Genomic DNA, 21,637 nt, shown 5'->3' with positions numbered 1-21,637 from the left:
CAAAATAGATTACAGACCCTGCAATTAAGGCTTTGATTCAAAGAACCACAGTGTACGCGAAAGAAAACTTTTCAACGACATACAAAGCTTCTGTTCTGCTGGGGGAGCACACAGTGGAATTGAGATGGACAGTAAAGCTCAGAGACTAATCTGACACAACATATTATGTTAAGGAAGTAAAAATAAATAAACAATTAAAGTGACCTTTGTAAAAGAACAGAAGCAGACGAACTTTTATCAGATTATTTAGGTTTGTGCCATTTCACATGTGATACAGGAGTCTGAAACAAGCATTTGTTCTCAAAGGTAGAGAGAGATGAACAATGTTAACTTCAGATTTAAAGGACAGGAACAGTAAAGCCACACTTTGCAAAGATTCAGTTTCCCGTGAAGAATTAGGTAGAAAAGAAATTAGTTGGACCAAGAGGTCAAGACAAGAAATGTGTTTGGGAAAGCGACGATTTATTCTTCTCTCCTTCCTCTGACTCACTGTGAAGTGGATTATTACTCTCAAGCCAATCATAAAGCAAAAAAAATATAACACAGACTCCCACAGTCCCACTGGTAACACCAATTACATTAAGACTAGTATAAGACTTCAACAACAGAAGATTTTTGGTCAGCATTTATAAGTTTTCCACTTTCTAAGAAATCTGTTTCCTCGGTAGGGCTGCTGTATAGGTGAGATGCCAAACTCTGGAAGTTTTACAGTCCATAACAAAGTCATTAATTAGGGGTTCAATACTAGCTTCAATTGAAGGCACAAGGCCAAAGCAACACAAGTCAGTAGGGCCTGGGTAGTATCACTAAATTTATTTTTTTTTCTTTCTTTTTTTTTTTAATCTCCAGTTTTAAGCCTTCAGCTTTTAGCTAAAGCTCGGCTTCTCAGAAATATGAACCTGCTACACAAACAAAAACACAGAAGGTGTTTCCTCCCACATTTCAACAGCATTTTCCTTTGCTGTTATGTCAAAGAAAACAAAATCTTGGGAGCAAATCAGTTGTGCAGAAAAAGGATTCCACTGCACACCTAAGTGAGAAACTACTTCTCAGGGTTACTGGTGGCATGTGAACTAAAGGAACATTCTAATTCTGCACAAACTTGACATGACTTGAAAATCCCAGGGTTGCTTTGATGACAGAAAAAGGTATAAATAATTTGTAAAATGTCTTAATTTCCATAAGCCATCATTAATACATGGAATGATAAATATGGTCCCACGGGTAATTTCTGACTCCAGCAAACAGAATTGATCAGCATAAAACAAATAAAGATGCCTCTTACTTTACAAATACTATAAAATACACATATGCCCCTCAGCCACTGAAAAATCAGCCATTACAGTCAGATTTAATTAGTTTCACTTAGAAGTCCTAGATTTAGAGGGGACTGTACCTCACTGTCACCACCACTGCCTGCATACTTCCTGCCACTCCCATTAATGTGAGGGGAAAGGACATTTTGGTGAGAACAACCTCTTTAAGAAATATGAACAAGCACATTTTTGAGAACTTATCTGTGAATACAGGACTATCCACGTATCTACAAAACCAAAAGGAAAAGCATTATAGAAATCTGATTTCCAAATTCATGGTTTAAATAGTTATTTGCACATACAGAAATGAAAGATCCCAGGGCTCCCACAAGATACTTAAAAAGCCTGGGTCTGCGTTGTCTTCAAGGAACTGAACAGATTTCACTAATTCTATTGGGACAAGTAATTGTTGTAATACATTTAGACCGTTTGCTTTAATACTACCAATGAAAATACTTCTATCCAAAGTACTGCTAAGGAAAAAGAAAGATTGAGAATTTCTCCGCAGTCCAAAAAATTATGAAGTTTGCTGTTCAGTTGTAAGCTTGTTTTGAGTCAAACACACACCTTACAATGCGATATCTGGACAGGAAGGGACAGAAGGAAGCTAACTTAGAATTATACCTAATGTGCTCACAAGCTTTCCCAGTGCCCAACCTTAGAAAGCAGCTTTCAGTCAGAATACCTGAGTCTAACTGATGCAAATAATATATAAAATGCATGTGTAGTTTCACTTGTGTTTCACATTATCTCCTGCATTCCTGCAGACAAGTTAAAAAACTGAAATACCTCTACAAAATTATATACCACTTTGAGCCAAACCAGCAGCAAATTCTCTTCCATCATTCATTTCAGCCACAGCTTGAACAGATCATTCAAAGTGCTCTATAAAACTAAAACACTGTACAATAGATGCTTTGCTGCCACTTCCTTCTTCTAATGTGATGCAGCATAGATTGGTAGTTTGGAATGAGATCAGAGTATCAGTAGCAATTCTGTCGGCTTTGCTTCTACCTGGGACAATGTTACAGTTCTTTGTTTATTCCATTTACCACTTGAAACACTCTCTGTTCTTACGAAGGAATGGCGCTGTACCGAGTGTTTCAGTTAATCGAGAATAAACCAGAAGCTTGTAGGCTTATTCCTTCTCTCCAGGGACAACCCTGTGCTGTAAGACATTGCTGCATTCCTGACATTTAATAAGCATTTAGTAAGACTGACAGGAGTTCTGGTTCACCAGATCCCTGTGAATGTCATGGTCCATACAACAGCTATTCTCCGAACTGCATCATCAACACCAGAAAAAACACCTTAGTATGGCACAACTTGTCCATCCCAGAACCAGGGATTAGATTTAAGACTGACATGACTTCTCCAAACCAGAGAAGCTTTCCCAAAGGTTTTGTTTGTTTGTTTTAAGCCAAAAAAAGGTGCAGTATAGCATGTCTCCTCAAACCCTGAAACATAAAGTGACTTGAAGATAAAAATGCCACCACTGGAAGGTCTGATGCCCAGTCTATGCTGGTACCCAGATAGGGAGTGGATGAGCTTCCGTGTTAAACACGTATTTGTCAAGGTTGATTAAGTCTATGTCATCTGAAAACAGCAGAAACATGTATTTGAGTGTTTCCCCAAGAAAGAAGCTCTCCATTTTATCTCGTGGCTCTGGATTACTGGGATTCTGGACGTTGTTAATGGATGTATAACCACCTGTAGGAACCTGTGTCAAAAGAAAAGCAGAAATTTTGTATATTTTGATAATCTAAAACATTTTAACTTCTTAACATCCAGATGCACTCAGAGAAAGTAAGTGCTATGAAACACATCAGCATGTATTTAATATCATACTTGTTTTTCATTTACATATAAAACTTCAATTATGAAAAAATCTAAATGGATTTTAAAAGAAACCACAAGGATAAAATGAAGCAAAACATCCATTTATGCTTAATTTAAAGAAGCATCACAAAGAACATCCCCTTGAAGCTTCTGGACAAACGTACAGAAACTTGTGCGATTTCTACATTAGAACTGGTCAAATTACCACATGTACTCTCTAAAGAGCAGACAATGGATATTTAATGACCACTGGCATCTAGAACACACTTCTAGAGCATATCAGAGTGGTATCTCCATGAGCACTGTAGCCAGAATGAATATTAAAAAACCTCTATTGAAGCATTAATGCCATTTTGTGGCAAATTTTTTTTTTGGCAACTCAACCAAAGGGTTCTTTCAATCCAGCCAGGTCCTTCTCAGCTTCTGAATTCTCTAAAAGATCACAGTAGAGATTCTAACAGCTTCCAAGAAGACATAGGGAAACTTTGTTAGTCTGCATACAGCTTCTGCATTTTACATTTTAATCAATGTAATACCAGCTCTTTCCCCAAATGTACCAAGTAGTGTATCTCAAACTGTAAGATGCCGCTGTGTGTACTTCCAAGTTTCCCCACAGGCATTTGATGACTCTTCAAAGACAGTAGGTTTCCAAAGTTCTTGTTAGAGACAAGTGATCAAATACAGTGCTGACAGAACAGGGTCTTTATAAGCTGACCTTACCCGTGTGTACTTATTGAAGTTTTGCAAGATTTCCCAGCCCCAGTCTTGGTATTTCTTATCACCAGTGAATCTGTACATGTAAAAAAGGCTTTCCACAGTTTCCGGTCGCAGTAAATTGTGCCTGTCTGCAGGCTGCAAGAGGAAAAAAAGGCAAGAATGATTCAGACAGGGAATTTCCTCAAGAGCACGTGCACAAAGAAAAAAATAGCGATTCCCATCTCCATCCACTCCAAAGAGATTATTATGCATCTCAGCTTCTAAATACACTACAGGGGTAATTAAAAACGAAGGCTAGGGTACACCCAGAAAGGGAAGCAGCAAAAGAACAAGCTGCTCCACATCATCAATATCTGGCTGGGAGTTTCAAGAGCAGAATAGAGATAAAGAAGAATCCTCAAATTACAGTTCAAGGTCAACTATTTATTCACCTTGATTTCCACATCTTTGTGGCCCTTTTGTGCATGAAGATTGAAGTGTACGATCTCCGGACTCAGGCCTGTCTCTACTTGAGCATACATCTGGTAACAGGTTTCTATAAGGGCTTCAGCCAATTTCATATGATCAGCAGTCAATCCATTGTGAGCTCCGAGTGCCAGAGTACCAGGCAAAAAGCAAACCAAGTGATCCTGCAAGACAAGACAATTCTTACTGGGGAAAAAAATTACACAGCAAACAGTTACTTGTGTGAGCATGCATAACTTTGTGTCTCTATGTGTGTGTCTTTTTTTTTTTTTTTCCCTCCCCTTCTTTCTCTTTGGCAAAACATATTTCAGGTACCAAGAACTTGAGAGTAACTTCTTAAATCTGATGCATGAGACAGGCAACATTATTACAGACACATCACTAATTTGGAAAATATACAAGACTGTTTTTATATCAAGTTTCTGAAAGAGATCTGAGGTCAGGGCAAGGGGTAAGAGTGTCGTTTGGTTTACCAGAAGAATACATTTCATAACAACTCATGAAGGGGGGTGGGCAGGATCACCTAAAGGTTTCTCAATAGAGACACCTAAAGGAACAACATAAGGGACAAACTGATCATCTGAATTTAATTTTAAACTTAAAATGGAAGAGAGATGGGAGTTGGACACAGAAAACAAAGCTGTAGAGAAGAGGAAGAGGTCAGCTGAAGGATATTTTCCTCATTCTGAAATAATCACCTTCGCATTATGGTAAAAGATACAACATCTGCAGACATCATTAGATGCACTGATAAGCTTTCAAGCATATTTCTGTCTGAAAAGTTGCCCTTTTCTTGCAACCTTGTTATTTGGGGCAATAAAAAGCTATTACCCCTCAAAGTCTGTAGAGCACCAAAGATGCAAGAGCAGCATTTTTCTATAGTCTGGGATATAGCTGGCCCCCATTCCCACCACTAGCTCTCCTACACTTACTGTCCTGTTTACAGGCAGCTGAATGCCACAGTACCCAGCACCTTGGACAAAACACCTTTGCCTCTTCATGTATGTATGGAAGAAGGGCATCTGAGGATGATCTTATGAAGAGCATTCCTGCTGGCTTTCCCAAGACAAAGCAGCAGCAATTAAAGGACTGCAGGGTCATTTCTTTCTTAGCTTTTACTTGCTACACCAAACAATTTGTTCAAAAGACAAGAGGAGTGGTATTACTTCAAGAACTGTGCAACGTTTGTAAACAGTCAAGATTAATTTAGTTAACTTTCCAAGAAAGCTCAATCGTCAAAGTCAGTTGAAGAATACATCAAAAACCAGATTGTATACAATGCCCAAAATGCATCTCCAGCAAAATTCAATTTGCAATACAAGATTGATTGTCCTCCGGGGCTAATCCACCACTGGTATTGTGAATGTAAGAATTGCAGATTCACATATAGAACTTCAAATGATTCTTACCATACAGAATGAAAACTCAGATCTCATTACCCAAAAACAGAGTAAAAACACTCTGGTGCACAAGCAGCACCTGTATGGACCTTTAAAAGCTTTGTCCAGTTCTAAATGAAAAGGTTGAGGGTGGTAAAGGTCAACACTGACATAGGAGACAAACATCTCCCATTTTCCCACTTGGCCAGGGTAAGATACCCACCAAGCCTCTCACCCAATAGCAGTCGGTTAAATATCAAAACGCTGACTCCCTGGAACAGAAGCAAGTGTTCCAACACATGCAGAAACCTAAGCCAAATCTATCTGTCTGAATTCAATTCTGTCATATCTTAGGATGGGGGAGCCCCCTCTACCCAAAATCCAGACTTGGTCTTGCTCACAGCAGGTTTGGAGAGCCTTTGGGAAATTCAGATACAAGAAGCACATGTTGAAAAACAGAACATCTCAAAAATGCTACATCAGGACACCAAACAAGTCAAAGAGTGCACTAAAGCTCACTTCAGATATTGAAAAATTGTGCATAAGGCTACATATACATTAATAATACATCATTCATCTTAAAAAAAAAAAAAAAAGCCACACAACACATACAATATCTGCACTTACATGAGATCTTTAACTGAAAGATTTTAAAATGCATTTTAAAGAGTATGGGTGCACAAATTAAGAGCAGGGAATGAAGATCAATCTGTTTTCCCTACAGCAAACAGCATACTGTTTTACTCAGTAACTCTACATGTAGGAAAAGAAGCAAATGTTATGAATGGACAGAACCTTCCAAAATTATCCAACTGTTTTGGGTTTTTTTTGACCCAATAACACAATATTAGATCACCTGCTTGTTTTGGAAGGTAAATCTAAAAAGCCAGGTGTGCAAGTGCCCACATATATTTTTGAATTATGGAAAATAAATACCTAAGATAGGCACTGTTTCAACAGTTTCAGACACTGGAATTTTATGACCAAAACGCAAAAGAAAAAGAAAATTTTACTCCAGCACTAAAATGTTCAGTCTTACAGGAACATAAATGAATTTCCTAGAGTAATTCAAAGAGAAGGCCCATGTTTAATACAAGTGACTAGTATGGACAAACTAGTTACTCAGTACTGACATCACACTGCCTATGGCTTGTTTTGGTTTGTTTTTTTGTTTGTTTTTTTGTTTGGTTTGTTTTACTTTGGAGTGGGGAAGGGGGAAAGACAACACAGAAGCTTTATTTTTGCCTGTCCATACGCTGACTTTATTTTTGGTTTTATGGTGGTGGTTTTTCTGGTTTCTTTTGTTGTTGTTTTTTTAAATGCAGTTGTACTTCTTACCATTTTGGCACTGAAATGGCCATGAGCAAGCTCTCCTACAAAAGTAAGTTTCTTGGGTTGTGATCTCTGAAGAAGATGCTTTTTCACTCCTTCTATGGCTCTCATATAGTCTTCCAACAGTCTGTGAATTAAAATCATTCCTAGTTGGCTCACATTCATGCAGTCAGAACACATTTAACCATAGCTGATGTTCAGCACAATCCTTTTGGAGACTCTTATTTCAGTCTAAAGAACAATACTCAACTAAATGTGAAAACTGACAAAAAACCCTAGAAGTCATCATCAGCTGGACATTAATTATCGCTACCATGTAGCAATATTTAAGTATTAAAGAAAACATACTCCCCACTCTGTTTCTAGGCAGTAAACAGATTTTATTTCAGGAATCCTTAGAAGTACAGTAATTGAAATCACAGAAAATGTAGGCTGGTAGGGACCTCTTGGAGGTCTCTACAACACTCTGCTCTGAAGCAGATTCAATTAAATCAGGTTGTCTGAGGGCTTATCTGAGCAATTTTTTTTAGTATCTCCATCCAAAGATGAAGATTCGATGACTTTGAGCAATCTTTTCCAACATATGACCACTCTCATCGTACAACATTTTCACGGTATTTAATTGGACTTTCCCTTGTTTCAAAGTACTTTTATGTGGAAAAAATACAGTTGAGTAATTTGCTTTTGAGGCTCAGAAAATGCCATTGTTCATAGTCCCAAAGACAACTATCACCATTTACACTGAGGTATGGCTTGGAAAAAGCAGTGATGCAAACTTTCTTTGTAGAGATGCACCTGCTGTGATACAAAGACATGCCTCAGGGAGGCACATGGTGCTCTGTATGTACTAAACCCCTTGACATTAAACAAGTCCAACATAATTAGCTTATAAGCAGACAAAAAAGTGCTTGGATTTTTGTCTTCTTTTGGAGAAAACCTTCTTTTCCAATATCTCTAATTCCTCTGCTCCTTGAAATTCTCTTACTTATCAAGTGCATATAAGAGAAACGTAAGATACTTAAAGCAAAATTTTACACAAACATCAAACTTTAGCCTCCTTTTTAAGAAAAGTTATTCCTTAAGGATTAATTCTCCCACCTCAACCATCTTGTAAGATTCACCTTTCCCTAACAAACTGAGAGAAAACACAGACATCACTGGTGAAATTAAGTACCATCAGTATTTCAGAAATGTCTAATTATGCCCCATATCTACTGCAAAAACTTAATTCTATTTTCCTGTCTGCAACAGCCCTCACATCTGATGTGCTGAGGAAGAAAAGTTTTCTGAGAAGGAGATGTGAGACTAAGCCTAACTGATGCCGTTTTTATATCAAAGTTACCACAGGTCCCTCTTGCTTGCTTAGTTTGCTTTTAAAAACAGTGATATTTTCAGTCAACTGTTGAATGCATACATTATTTTTCTTTAAGCAGCAAACTACAACAGAAAGTTTTACAGCTCACATAATTCTCACACCAATATGAGAAGTGGAAAGAACTTACTCGTTTTCCTTTTTCCCACCCTGAATCCATTGCTTGAGCAAATACTCATAGTAGCTGTCGGCTCTGGCTCCCAGAGTATAGACACCCAAGTGAGTGAACTGCCCACTATTGGTGTTTATGAACATAGGCACTAGTCCATCATTTTTCCCTGAGAGGGTGTGAACATGCTTCATCACCTCATCTACAGCTTTCTAAAAGGAAGAAAATAGCAAACATAAATTACAGGTATAAATGGTGCACAGAACTGTAGCTAGTAGCTTCAGGCTGATAAATTTTCAGCTCGTGCAATATATTAAATACAGGATGTCAAACCTTCTGACTCCCAAAACATGATGTTCTAGGTACATTTAAGTACTCTGAAATAATTATAACCATTTCCTTTCCTTCAAGTAAGCCCACTCAAAAGCCAGTACTATGGCACTGGACTATGATCTCAGTTACTCATATTTGAAAAGTAGAAGTCCAGCTACAACAACAACCACATGCAGTAGCTTAAACTCCTTTAAATAACTGCACTCTTCAAAACTTGACCTGTGAATACAGTTTAAAACAATAAAACAACATCATCAAACAAAAAGAGTGGAAAATATTCTTCTCTGAAATTATTTTTATTTCAACTAACTCTTCCTTATACTGTGACCTGCTGTCAGTCCCTTATCTAGTTTCTTGTACAGCAACACCAAAGTTTTGTTATTTGCATTTAGATAATGGTATCAAGAAACCTCACATAGCATTCTAGCAACATTAAGCAAGGCGCAGTTTCACAGTCCCCTGTTTAGCTTAGTATTTTTTCAAAATCTGACAACCTAGTGTCAAACAAAAACATCAATGACAAAAATTTGGGGGATGGGGGAGGAGGGATGGTGGTGTTAGTTTTGGTGTTGCTGCTTGTTTTCTTTTTTATTGGCAGGGAGTGATAGTGGGTTTTTTGCTGTTCAGGGTTTGTTTTTTTTTTTTTTAAGTCAAAAGCTATTTCTGAGAAAAATCATTATTGACCTCCACTACTACTTTTTGGTACTTAAGAAAATAATAGGAATTACTTTGTTTCTTTTCCTTCCCTCATCTAGAGTAACACAACTCATTTAGCATAACTTAGAGACGGCAGAGACTATGTGTATTGACAGAGAGTCAGTGGTGGAAGTATAGAGAGGTGGAAAAAGAGAAAAACATTGACTGAGTCTTCCATACCTGGAATTTCTCATCTCCAGTGAGACGAGAGAGCTCCCTAAACTCGAGCTGAATACTGGTCACCTCTGCCACAGTGCTGTCGGATGTCCAGCGAGGTGGATGTGCAGTGCCCCGGCCAATGTTGACATCAGAATATGGTATCTTGGAGGGGGTCCTGAATGCTGGCATAAGCCTGTTGCCAATGTCTTTCTAAAGAAAACCCAAGAGCACAGGACAAAACAATAAAGAAAAAAAATAGATATATACACACATACCCCTGTTAGATTTTCTTTCACCAGGCAGACAGAGAAAAAGATAACAGAATAAGAAAAAAAGAACAAGAGATAGCAGCTTAGTTTCAGATGGTGCAAGAAAGCCAAGAACTAAAAAGGGTCATGGATTTATTCAAAGTAATAACTAAAGAGTTTCTACGTTGTTCCTAATGAACACTCCATGCCTCATTTGAGTCTGCAATCCCTATGCAATGTGATGCAACTCTGAAGTCATTGACTGCATCTAGCCATTCTAAAGAGCTGGCTGATGCTGTTAGGATACAAAGAAAGGGAAACAAATGACAACTATTACTCTTCGCCAACAATTTACTTCCTCTTTTCTTTCATGAACATTATTATGGTCAGCTCTTCACCAAGAGAAGAACACACATATGAGAACACCTGACAAAATACAGCAAGGCTCTGAGGTTATCCAGAGGGAAAAAAAAAAAAAAAAAAAAAGTGCAGGCTTAACAAAATTAATGATAAATCACTTTCCCACTACTTTAAATATGAAACTTAAAAAACAGGAACACTTAACTTTCTGATAAATATTCCCTCAACTTTGTCCAATACGGAATACATAATCTAGTTTCATTTGTAAGACTAGTCACTCACAGCTTTTTCCAGGAAGAGGCTATCTCCGGAGAGATGGTAGGTGCTCAGCAAGCCCCCCAGGATACGAATAGTGCTTTCAAAGAGGTTCACATCCACATTTTTATCAAATACTAAATCATTTGCTACCCATTTTCTTGCTTCTTCAAACTCTGCAAAGTATAAAAGGTAGTCCCAGTTATGAACTTCTGGCACGTTTCAACTAGACTAGAGACATTAGTACTCCGTATGCCCATGACAGTTATTATATCTGTCTAAAAGCACATGGTGGGAGAAGTCTGACTAGCGTTGGCTTAATTCTTATTCAGCATACACCACAGATGCATACAGACAGACAAAAATACCCAGCAAAATAAAAAGTTCCTTATAGTCTAAAAAAAGAAGAAATTGAGGAATTCTTTATTAAAATAGTCCAGAAATTGAGATCTTTTAAGTCTATCCATTTGACTTGTCAGACAATTATTTACACTTCCACAAGAGCCTTCTGAACTTTTTAATTAAATCTTTTTAAACCAAAGCCATTATCTAACAAGAAAATAGATAACATTTTCAGTTAACAGCCATAAACACCTTTAGCCTAGCAATGTCCTGGGGAGCCTGCCTCCTACTTCAGCACTTAACCCTAAAATCCCGACAATCTACAATTTTTTGTTCAGAAGCAGAAATGGTTGTTTACCGTACTACTAATTCAAACAGGAACATAAAAAAAAAAATCCTTTTTAGATTCAAAAGTCAGCTTATCATCAGTATCACTCAATGATTGCTCTTGCACAGAGTCTAACTTCACGTGTTGCATGTGAGTCAGCTCACATCTCTAACTGTGAAGGCTAAGAGATCTCAAACTAATCGCACCTTCCAGAAATGCCTGCTTGTGACCAGGTGCAGAAAACCACCAGTTTCCCAGAAATAGAAAGTACTCCACAGGAGATTAACTCTAAAGCAAAAGGATGACTCTACGTCCTCACAAGAAAAAATGTCTTGGATGTTGGGTAAATACTGGATGTTGGGTAGACTGAGAAGAACCACAAAAAAATCTCCACTGTCAGATGGTAGCACTATCTGGCAGTACAACAGAAAAGGTAAAGTACTGTTTCACAGAAGAATTAGCATTGATCAGCTTACAAGAAAGACTGGCAACCTTAAATAGAACTTTCATTTAGATAGCGTTTGTTATTCAGAAGAAACCCCAGGAGCTTTCTAAGGCAATCAGCAAAAGAACTGCTATAAAACATGAAGCCTTCACCAAGAACCCATTTTCAACACATCCAAACCACTAATAATTTATTTAAAAAGCTTTATGCAGTTCACAATTTTTTATTAAAAAAAAAAGCTGCACACTGTCAATTTTTTGAAACTTCAAGACAGCCTGCTCAGGCCTAGAGCTGCACACATGATATGGAATTTTCATTTGATTTAATATTTTACACAAACTTCAACGATAGAAGAGGCAGTTAACTATGAGAGACTTTGACTGTTTATTGTCCCCTTACTAGCAGTTCTGCTCTTCCTATCTTGACACAAAAAAAAATGCATGATTGATAAAAGTTTACAACAGTGGCTATCTACCAAGGTTAAATAGACACAGTTCCAGAAATTTTTAAGTATCACTAAAAAAAAACCCCTGCACCACTGAAAACTAACAATAATAATAATCAAAAAGAGTAGTAAGTATGGATTAAGCAAGTTGTTTGCAACAGAATTGCAGAATTTTTGGCTTAGTTTCTAAAAGCTGTTTAAAAGTTTTCTAACATAGTAATTTCAAAAATAACTGCAAAAAATACAGATATCAGAACAGTTCAGGAAGGAGGTATTGGAAACTCCCCATCTCCATCTATAGATCCCTTACAGAAACAACCTTCTTAAATCCAGATATGAAATACTGGTATTAGGTGTGATAAAACACAACCTATAAGCTTACAGGCTACCTAAGACTGATGGGTAGAAAGCCTACAGTGGCCGTACAAGGGTACAAAGATAGCACTAGGGTTTTAGTACAGAAACAAAAATCAGGATGCGTAATACATTCCTCAGCTTCTAGCAGATATATTCATTGGTATATGTGACAGCAGAGTATTTTTTTTTCTGGCTCAAAATTCTACTCCAAGAAAAATGGTGTCATTTAATACAGTTGTGTGTGGGGGGTGTGTTAATATTTATTTTTATACATATTGTTCACATACATATACATATGTATGTATGTATGTATGTATTTACCCTCACTGGTAAACTAAACTTAATGGCCACACATAATAAATATTCCCTTCAAAGAACTCTGAACATGTACTGCCTGAATAGAAAACAAGGAATTATTTTAGAAGGAAGAAAATGGAGGACAAAAAAAAATTACCTTCTTTTAAGCCTAAAATCCACATGGTATCCAAGGCATCAATTAAGGTAAGCCCAAGCCCAAACCACTCGCTGAAGGACTTGGACAAAGGCTTCAACTCATCATGGCCCCAGGCAAAATCCTTGTATCCTTTCCATGCATGGTGGAATGCTTCTATCACAGCCATCTGACGTTCGTTTATGGGCACTGCAAAAGGCAAACAGCACTTTGCTCAAGACTTCTGCAGGGGAATTAGGCAGCTACACCAAACACCATTTTGCTGCATTCTACTCAAAATAAACTTTCTTCCAAATGAAATGATCACTGTAATGGAAAAAGCATCCTCAGTTTATTCTTTTCAGTACAGCCTTTCCTCTGTGGAATAACCAGTCAGTGTTTCTGGTCAGCAATTCAGCCAGGTGGAAACAGAGATCTCTCCCCGGCAAAAAAAGAAAAAAGTCACTTCTGCACATAAAAGACTAAAATAAACACAAGCACAGATGTTAGATGAGTATCACTAAAGCTCAAAGACCTGAAAGTCAGGAAATAAGATTGCTTAAATCAACTGTAATTCAGCTGCTGAATACATATGCTTAACAATAAATACAATCCTCAGCTAATTTACCACATACCATTTTTAATTCATCTTCCCTGCCTTATTCATTGCTTTCTGCCAAATCTAAAATCATTTATACAAAATTATTTCTACTGAACTTTTCATTTAATACAAAAAAGGAAGAAAATTTGCATTTTTCATCTTGGGCAAAGCCACAGTTTTTTTCCACAATTCTACAGAAATTTTTGCTCACGATTTGCTATAAAGTTGAGTTTATGTTACATATCCAACATGAAAAATTTCAAGTACATTAGCTGAAATTTTGCAAAATTATAAACACATATTTCTAAAGTGGGAAACACCAAGCAGCATAACTAACCTGTGCATATTAAGCTAGCACAAGCCAAATACATCACATTGTAATATGTCACATATCAGAACTTCCTCATATGAGCCTTGAAAGCAGAACAACAGGTTCTTTACTCCACAAGGACAGCAACTAAAAAAACAACTTCTACATTCTGGTGAGACTTAAAAATAGCTGAGTTCAATTCAGGGAGGAAGACACTTTTCCTGTATTTGCAGAACAAAAGGAAAACCACTCCTGAAAAAGGAAGCTGTCCCTTCCAAGCCCCCTCTCTTTAAACTATCCTTTGCTGAAGAAAAGATGGGAATGTCTGCCTCCTCCCAGAGGCTACATTTCAAAGATTTGTCATTAAAATTTATTTTCGAATTCTGAAGGCTAATAAGCATGAACACTGTCATGGTGGAATAAGGACACTGAAAGCCTTAGATGTTCTAGGTAAATAATCTTTCCTATACCTTTTGTTTTCTTTAATTAAAATAAATAAATAATTAAAATAGATGTGGGGGGAAGAATTGCACAACTTCAACCATAAAAATGAACAGAAATACAAGTATCATCAACTGTAGTATTTACCTGGTTCCTTCTGGTCTTCAGCTTCCACAGATGAAGGTTTTTCTGATTCCTTTATTTTACTAGATGGAGGTTCAGTGCTTTGGTCAGGTTCTATCAGTGCTCCTCTCCAGCTTCAAATACAAGGGCTTGTAATTAAGACTTAATTTGATCACAGAAAGTCATGCAAGTGAGACATCTCTGCATTTCCTTTTTCTCACAATACTTTCATAAAACAGGAGTTGGATTTTGTAACACGGATCAAAACAACTATGTTGTCTACTAGATAATTTTTCTGTTCAAATAAATTAATTTGCACCATAGAAGTTTTACTGGATTAAGAAATGTGTCTTACAGGCTCTTAGAATTTCATTAAATATCTTCGCAATGGAATTTAATAAAGAACTTCTAAAAATAATTAAAACACCTGAAAATGCTGCACTAGAAGTATTTTGTTATCTACCAGTTCTGAAATGATCATAGGAGCTACTAATACTAAACAGTATCACACAAATGATCATCATCAAAAAATCACAAATAAATACAAAGGATAGTCACTTAAAGTACTTGCCATACCACCATAAGGTTCAGGAGTCTTCCCTACTACCACAAATGCATAAATCAGTTTTTACAGGTTTTTATTAAGAATCTCCTGAAGTCTTTCAGAATGGACTTCAAGTGAAGCTAAATTCATATCAAGATCAAACAATCTGGACCATGCTGTTTAATATATAGTTATGTTGCTTCTGAGCGCATGATATGCCTCCTAAGGGAACCAGGCTTACAAGACCTTTAAAGTTTCTGTTGTTTACAGTCAGTATACCTTACGACTGACATAAATCCCATAATTTCCTTTCTTACTTTCAACCTTTAAACTTGTCTTCACTATACTTTCATTGCTCTCCTAAGTTTTCCTGTTACCACCCGTTTAACTCAATGAATTATAGTGGAAGCAGAAGCACAAGAATAAAACAATTCAAGTCATTCTGAAAGATTTCAGATAATACCAACAGCGAAAATGCTGATGCAGGAACAGTTCTGATGAAATGATCATCTCAGATGTGCCAGTGCTGGACACAAACATATAAAAAAAACGAAGCCTAGTGTTCTAAATCTTAAGAACCTCTGCTGAACTTGCAGTAGTCTTTTCTATATCCAAATTACATCCCCCCAGTTAATCCCAAATCAAAAGATTTCAATCAGTAATATCTTAGGGAATAATTTAATATGAACATAATCATAGCAGCATAGACCCTCAGTAAAAGATACTACTGTATCTACATAAGGGGTCTCTGAACTGTATGATTAATCTTCTGTAAGAAAGGAGTAAGCATATCTTGTACAGTTACATGCACACAGCTACATACATGTCTACAGCTTCCATCAGTTCAACTTGGGCTTACTGTGTTTAGTGGCATCATACCTCTAACCAACACTGACACCAGTATAATCTTCCAAGTCTGGACCACGTCTTGTGACAGTATTATCGTACTGATACTGGTACATTAATATTTACTACAAAACAAATGGTGGAAACCTATAGACACTGAGAATTCTGCTGAGTATTAAGAGTGTCTAAGTGCATTAGAAACACAGACAGACTTGTAGGGCTCTAAATCCTCTGCAGTTCTATGATGCAAACAATAAAAACAGAAAAGCTGCTCATTCATCAAAAATAAATCAGCCTAGAAATATCAACAGCTGTCAGGCCAGACTGTAACTTGCTGGAAGCGTTTCTACCTGATAACAGATTTTTCTGTTTTCTCTTCTTTATCAGCCAGGACTGGCTCTTCTACAACCCTGCTGGTATCATGTCGGGTCTTCAGCTTCACATCCCTCCGTGGTGGCTTGATCTGAAGATTGGAAGGACCACGCCGAATATGAGGTGGTTTTGGTGGCTTCTGAGAAAATAAAGAAAAAAAGATGTGCTTGGCACGTTGCACTGATGGTAAAATTTCAAAGCATAAATCAGCAGCATTCCAGTGTTAAACAACTTCAGATAAATCTTATTTTGATATCGTATCAGCATATGAGTTCTGTCCTAAATGGAAGGTATGCTAAAAGCCTTGGCTTTTTGTTTGTTTTAAACTTTTGGTGAAATTATCCAGTTCTTAAGTTTACACTGATAAATTACTTTTAAACTACCTCTACTGCTACCAGATACTAATTTAACACAAGGCACTGCCAAAGGACTGTAAAGATATTTGATTCCATTTCACTAGGCACAGTAAATTTTTATCAAAATTAGCAAAAAGCATTAAAAAAAAAAACAAACTTACACAATACCAGTGTTAAATAATACCAACAATTACTATACAATTAATACATGTACATTTGTGCAGAATAAGGAAATTATTAAAATATAAAAATTCATATTAAGTAGAAATCCCAAAATTCATGAGGTAAATACATGAAGAGCAACACAGTAACCAGTATTCCTCTACTCCCCTAATCCACAGAGGCAAGCCATGTTTCTTTCCAGTCACATTCCCTACAAATGTAACCCTTCAAAGCCTACTAACATCTGTTCTGCTTGCTGATATTTTTCAAGGTACTAGAAAAGCTATTCCAATTCAGTGTGACACTGTATCCTACTATCCACATTCAGACACAACTATTTAGGCTCCTCATAACAGCAAGACTGAGGACCAGAGCACTCCAAGTTCAAACAAATTAATCATAGCAGGAAAGTGAAGCCTCAAGTAAAAGGTCACTGTGATATAAAGCCCTGGCACTCCTAGGTACATCAGTGATTAAGAAATAGTATACTGAACACTTAAATAAAAAAGGTAAAGCCAAGAAATATTATACCAAAGCCCTTCCTGAGAAGAGAGCATTTCACTCAGAGTAGACTTTTATTGCAACTTAGAACTCCTTTCTCCTCAATAACTGTCAGGACCAAGCACTATTTGCGGCTTTCACAAACTCTTTGGCAGCTCTATAAAACTAATTTCTTCTCATAGTACCTGTGGTGAAAGCTCTGGGTAGTCTGCAAGGTTGGTATCTGCTTTCTGGGGTGCTGGTAGAACAGCTGGATTTGCCAGCTTTAATCCAGGAGTTTCTGGTTCTGTTCTCTGATCATCCAATGATTTGTTTGTCAGACCTAGACACACAAAACTGCTCAGCAGAAGGAATCAACAGTTTAGGCCCCAGGTAGAAATTTGTTACAGTTTGCTGCATTCACATACTAGATGCAGCTGCAAAAAGCATTCCCATTCACAAAACACTGATAAACACACATTAATTGTTAGATACAAAGTGTCTATTGGTATTAACACTCTCCCTGATATACAAGGAGGCTGCTAAAATGCACATGCTTCTTTTTAATTCTTATTATTTTAGCTTCTCAATATAGGCAGTAAAATAATATCAAATGTAAATGTGCCTTCATATTGTAGAAAATCTTGGTATTTCTAATCTGATAGAAAATCTTGGAATTTCTAATCTGATAGAAAATCAAAACCAAGAGAGGATTGTTTTATTCTACTGTTCAGGTTTGGATTACCAATATCTACATACAAGCATAATAAAAAACACATTCACAGTCTCCAAATCTTAATCAACTAAATCAAAACATTGCTCTAATCAAGATAAACAATGAAAAGGTATATGAAAAATACTTCTGATTAAGCAGAAACCAATCACATAAAATCATCTCACAACTGCACTTTAATGGATACACCCAATCATTGTCAATAAAAATCAAAACTAGTTATAAGAACTACAGCAATCTCTTAAATATAACACCATATTCCAGTAATTCTGAGCTATGCAGAACACATACTTTTCCATGGTTCCCCCATGCTTGTGTATGAAATAACTCCACAGACTGCCAAGGCAGCGAACAGGAAGAGAATTACGCTCCGCTGTAGTCGAGACAGCTGCTTCCATTTCTTTAGGAGAGAAAATAAAGAAGAATATTTAGCATGACATTGAGAGCTTACTCAGTCAAAAATAAACTTTTATCAGTTCATTCAGAGCAAGAAACACAAAACTGAGTAGGTTTAGTTTTACCCTCTGATTTCAACTGTAGACATCCATTGCTTACTTTATTTGATGATAAACAGAAATATAACATGCTAGTAAATGGCACAGCAAACTCAGAAACATCAGAGCCATTTGCTGAAAGAACCTCAGAGATTACCAAGTGCTGAGATTCCCAGAGAGCATCACCTATAGTGTGCTGACTGGACAAGAAAAGCCAGGCATACTGCCTCTGACAACCATATGTGGCACTGTCACACCGAACAGGTCCTGCCACCACAAATAAAGTCACCAGCCCACAGCAAGATGACAATGAAATAAACCTACAGAACAACCAACAAGACAAAGCCACAATGTTTTCAAGGTTAGTCCCAGGCAAAAATGTGTTTTTAAAACTAAAGTATATACAACAAAATCACTAAAAGTCAGACAGCAAATGCTATGTTAGCCTGAGAGAGAAGTTTCCTCCATTTAGATAGAGCACAGTTGGAGTTAAAGTTTAACTGCTAAATTATAATTTTGTTAGTTTTCTAACAGTCCTATCAGAATTCACAACAGCAGCATTTTGCTTCTAATTTTTTGGCATTCACAGAGGACACTTCAGTGCCAATGCTACACTTGGGAACAACCTGCAGTTTCCTACAAACCACTCCACACCCCACAGCACTTCCCATAGTCCTCATCCTCTTAATAACAACCAGATGCTGCAAATGTTTCAGCAAAGAACTGTCAATGTGCTCACATCGCCAAGCCCCACTGCATGCATTTTCTGTTTTCCTCCCACACTGCAGACAGCACAGTAATCCTGCACACCCTTCCCTATGCACACCACAAGATCCCACTCCTTCACCTTCGGCTCTACCTGCACAGCGAACCATATCATCATCTCCCAATTGCAGAAGGATGCTTGAAACCCAGCAGCCCTGTGTTTCCTAAGGGTAGTATAGGAAAAGAGGCATTGACTGTGGTGTCTTGGGATGAGTAGGAATAAGGTGCAAGAATATATGAAGGCACTCACCACTATCTTACTTTTTTTTTGCTGACAAATAAGGATTAAAGAAGGGTGAAACATCTTGTGTCTTATTCCCACATTTCCCTAGCTGTTAATGGAGAGAAGCTGTCATACTGTGTCCCTAAACAAGTTCTTCATACACTTCATCTAACCACCTGTAAAGCCTCCATAGGTGGCTATACCTCACACTCTATCTACAACAAAGGTTGTCTTGTCTATTTGACTCACAAATTCCCACCCTGCCTCTCCAGCCCAAGACTCCCACCCCCTGTAAAGCTGCCTGCCCGCTCCCTACCCTCAAGCAGACACGAAGGTTACTTCCGCACAGCTCTGCTAGACCCCCTCTTCTCATACTCAGCCATCCCGCAGAAAGCAGAACTGTCCCCTTTACTCTCCTAGGGCAGAGGACAGGGCTCCCCTTTCAAGCCCTGAAATAGGGGACAAAGGCACCAAAGACCAAATCCCACACACCCCTTCCACTCCTGCCCCAGTTGCAGGATTCCCCTCAAACGCCCACTGTATCCCCTCGCCCCAGCTTTTTCACAAAAATTAAGATACGACTTAGAGCACCCTCAACCTGCCTGCACTCCACAAACCCCTACGAGGTGGAGAGCTGGCACCCAAACACTGCTGAGAGCAGAACCCCAGCGCAGAGCCGCCCCTCCCCAAAACCCAGGGCACCCCCATCGTCCAGTGCCCACAGCTTAGGTCTGCTCCCCAGCTCGGAATGAGGGGTCCCAAGCCAGGACCCCCAACGCACAGTCCAGCTGCGCCGAAGCCCTGAGACACCCCTCACCGTCCGCTCCCCGCAGACCGTCCCTCCCGGCCCGACAGTGCTCCCTCATTGCCAGGTGCACCCCACAACCCAGCCCGGGGGCACGCACCCACCGCTGCCCCAGAGCTCTCCACCTGCTCCAGGCCGGGTCCTGCCCTCACGGCCCGGAGCCTGCCCTCACCCGCCACCAGGACCGCCGCCTCCAGGCCTTGCTGTTATTGTAGCCGCCAGCCCCCACCGTCTCCTCCGGGCTGAGGGTGACGGAGATGAAGTCCCGTCGCGGCGGCGAGGCGGCGGCGGCGGCGGCAGCAGCAGCCGAGTACATGGCGGCACCTCAGGGGCCGCAGCCCGCCCCCCCGCCTCCCCACTGTCCGGCCGCCATGACGCCGCGCCTCCCGGGACGGAGCGGCCGCTTCCGGGTGCCGCTCTAGCCCGAAAGAGCTTCCGGGACAACATGGCGGCCCTAGCAACAGCCGCGCCGCGCCCTAGCAACGGCGGCCGCCAGGCGCACGGGCCGCGCCCCGGGAGGCCACGGCCGGCACGGCGGGGCTCGTCAGCCGTGGCCTTCACCGCCGGACGCAGCGCCGGTGCCGCGGCAGCCGGTGAGGGTGCCACGACAGAACGCAGCTCTCGGCCTGGGCTTGTTCCGAGTGCGAGCAACGCCACCAGTCATCCCGGCGCGGGCACCTCTTTCGGGCAGGGGGTTGTTGGGGTTTTCCTTTTTTCCCTTGCTGGCCCTTACCGTACCTGTTCTTAGGACAGAGCCGGGCCGGGCCCAGCGGGGACTCCAGCTGCCCAGGCAGGAAATGAGATGTCAGGAGACGCTGGGAGGCCTAACTTTTCCTTAGCCTAACTTTTCCTTCTGAGATTATAATATAGAGACCAGTCACTGAAATATTGGCATAAAAGAAACAAATGGAAATGTGCAAGTAGGTCATCAGGAAAAACAACTTGACAATTAACAGAAGGGCCTATGTGCTCCCATCAGTCAAGCTCAGGAAGGTGCCGCTCCCACCCAGCTTGGAGAACCACACTCTGGTAAGGCCACCAGCACCAGCCACACATCAGAAAACACTCTGCCCCAAGAGGATGCACCACAGACCAGTGCTCCTCCTGCTAGTCCACCAGGAAGGTGAGAACAGCAAAGGAAAACCCCAAACACCTGCTGACTCCCAAGGGACAGAGAAGTGCTGCTTAATGTTGTTAGCACCTGCCAGTGAGAACCCCAGACAGTCATTTGACACCCCGTATCTTGTCCTCTGCATCACACGCACATAGTCCTGGGCAGACAACACAGGCATAAGAACAGACAACTGAAATGTGTGAGAGGATGGAAGTGGGCAAAAAGTGACTTAACCAGTTGCATAAATAAACCCTTCCGTGAGATCTGGGGCTGAATTTTGGTACTCCGCAGCATCCACTTGACCCACACAATTCCCTCCCTCAGCTCCTTCTTCACAGACC

At 39.5% G+C, this 21,637-nt stretch overlaps 1 protein-coding gene across 2 annotated transcripts; it reads right to left on the bottom strand.

The window, feature by feature from the left end:
• Window positions 1-209: 209 nt before the first annotated feature.
• On the bottom strand, window positions 210-20,592 carry MAN1B1 (mannosidase alpha class 1B member 1). Of its 2 annotated transcripts, none has more exons than XM_032996645.2 (13): window positions 20,355-20,592; window positions 18,187-18,295; window positions 17,369-17,505; window positions 16,143-16,303; window positions 14,427-14,536; window positions 12,952-13,137; window positions 10,608-10,756; window positions 9,739-9,927; window positions 8,551-8,741; window positions 7,055-7,175; window positions 4,304-4,501; window positions 3,876-4,007; window positions 210-3,036 (listed from the first exon to the last, which is right to left on the bottom strand). In XM_032996645.2, exons 1-13 carry the CDS (start codon window positions 20,496-20,498, stop codon window positions 2,833-2,835), a joined length of 2,031 nt encoding a protein of 676 aa, XP_032852536.1. In that variant the 5' UTR covers window positions 20,499-20,592; the 3' UTR covers window positions 210-2,832. The 2 variants fall into 2 exon arrangements, with proteins under 2 accessions (XP_032852536.1, XP_032852617.1); XM_032996726.2 differs by having other exon boundaries at window positions 20,308-20,404.
• Window positions 20,593-21,637: the final 1,045 nt, after the last annotated feature.

Source organism: Tyto alba, unplaced genomic scaffold (assembly GCF_018691265.1).
Source record: "Tyto alba isolate M040663 unplaced genomic scaffold, T.alba_DEE_v4.0 Super-Scaffold_11, whole genome shotgun sequence".
NCBI classification, from domain to species: Eukaryota; Metazoa; Chordata; class Aves; order Strigiformes; family Tytonidae; genus Tyto; species Tyto alba.
The sequence above is the reverse complement of the archived record's forward strand: the minus strand, read 5'-3'. Positions and strand labels throughout refer to the sequence as shown.

Bases quoted from the DNA above. Each gene is read 5' to 3' on its own strand.
- MAN1B1 (XM_032996645.2), bottom strand. From the start codon at position 20,498: ATGTACTCGGCTGCTGCTGCCGCCGCCGCCGCCGCCTCGCCGCCGCGA. The intron at 8,742-9,738 runs GTATGGAAGACT...TCTTCCTTTTAG, and splicing joins CTGGAGATGAGAAATTCCAG to AAAGCTGTAGATGAGGTGAT. The intron at 3,037-3,875 runs GTAAGGTCAGCT...CTTTTGACACAG, and splicing joins ACTTCAATAAGTACACACGG to GTTCCTACAGGTGGTTATAC.